This window comes from Anarrhichthys ocellatus, unplaced genomic scaffold (genome assembly GCF_004355925.1).
Source record: "Anarrhichthys ocellatus isolate YVR2014 unplaced genomic scaffold, GSC_Weel_1.0 scaffold3270, whole genome shotgun sequence".
Classification (NCBI taxonomy): domain Eukaryota; kingdom Metazoa; phylum Chordata; class Actinopteri; order Perciformes; family Anarhichadidae; genus Anarrhichthys; species Anarrhichthys ocellatus.
Window position 1 is genome coordinate 15 of NW_022283244.1, and position 1612 is coordinate 1626.

General features: G+C 41.9%; 1 protein-coding gene across 1 annotated transcript in view; it reads right to left on the bottom strand.

Annotated features, from left to right (window-relative positions):
* Positions 1-647: 647 nt before the first annotated feature.
* Positions 648-1612, bottom strand: part of LOC116378860 (laminin subunit gamma-1-like) — a 5303-nt gene continuing 4338 nt past the window's right edge. Inside the window, exon 4 of the mRNA XM_031840768.1 lies at positions 648-1561. Within this exon, the coding sequence (XP_031696628.1) occupies positions 1440-1561 (122 nt within the window). The 3' untranslated portion in view covers positions 648-1439. The remainder of the gene's footprint in view (positions 1562-1612) is intronic.

The following is a 1612-nucleotide window of genomic DNA, read 5'->3' on the forward strand; positions in this document are numbered from 1 at the left end:
GATCATGGTGATGGTGATGATCATGGTGATGGTGATGATCATGGCTATGATCATGGTGATGGTGATGACCATGGCTATGATCATGGCGATGATCATGGTGATGGTGATGATCATGGCGATGATCATGGTGATGGTGATGATCATGGCTATGATCATGGTGATGGTGATGATCATGGTGATGGTGATGATCATGGCGATGATCATGGTGATGGTGATGATCATGGTGATGGTTATGGTTATCACCATCACCATGATCATCGCCATGATCATCACCATCACCATGATCATAGCCATGGTCATCACCATCACCATGATCATAACCATCACCATGATCATCGCCATCACCATGATCATAGCCATCACCATGATCATAGCCATCACCATGATCATCACCATCACTATGATCATAGCCATGGTCATAACATCACTATGTTCATAACCATCACCATGGTCATAACCATCACCATGATCATCACCATCACCATGATCATAACCATCACCATGATCATCACCATGATCATAGCCATGATCATCACCATCACCATGGTCATAACCATGGTCATAACAATCACCATGGTCATAACCATCACCATGATCATCACCATCACCATGGTCATAGCCATGGTCATAACCATCACCATGGTCATAACCATCACCATGATCATAGCCATGATCATAACCATCACCATCACCTGGACCTTCACACATTTAGTCCTGGTCCAGCAGACAATCAGAGACTCTAATAAAGTTGTAATGTTCGTATCTCTCCAGCAGAGGGCGCTTAAAGCTCAGTCTCAAAAGATAATCATCACTGTTTCATTTCTACTTTTATATTTCTGCACTTGCTAAACAATCAACATGTAAATTAAGCTGAATTATTGTATGCTAACAGTTTCCCCCTGCTTCCAGACTTTGTGCTAAGCTAGGCTAAACACACCCCAGACTGTCTGTGAACGGGACGGTCAGGCTGATGATTCATCTGATGATTGATAAATCTGCCGGTTATTTGATTTGATTTATTGTTTGGTGAAGGGGACATCTTGTTTTGTTTTGTCACAAAGATTCAGATTAATATCTGAGAGGACGACAGGAAATGATCTCTTCTGACAAACTGTAAACACTCAACAGATGAACGATTATTAGTTGTTGCAGATTCAATCAATCATTCACTGAGAACCGAATTCATCAAAGTGTTACAGTAAAAGTACCAATACCACAGTATACAAGTACACATAATACAGTAAATGTACTATGTTACAGTAAATGTGTTAATATCACAGTGTAAAAATGTTTTTATGGCATTTTAATAAAATAAAAAAACGGCTGCAGAAATGTGTGCCTGAGTAGAAACCGCCCAGTAAAAGTAGTAAATATAAGAACGTGTGTAGATGTTTACATGCTGTGTTGATGATGATGACATTAACACCAGACTCCACTCATTACCTGCAGCCGGCCTCCGTCAGACTGTGGTATCCCGGCTGGCAGCGGTCACACTTCTCTCCGGTCACTCCGGGTTTACACGCACACACTCCTCTGTTGTCACACTGAGGAGACTCTGAGCCTGGAAACACACACACACACACACACACACACACACACACACACACACACA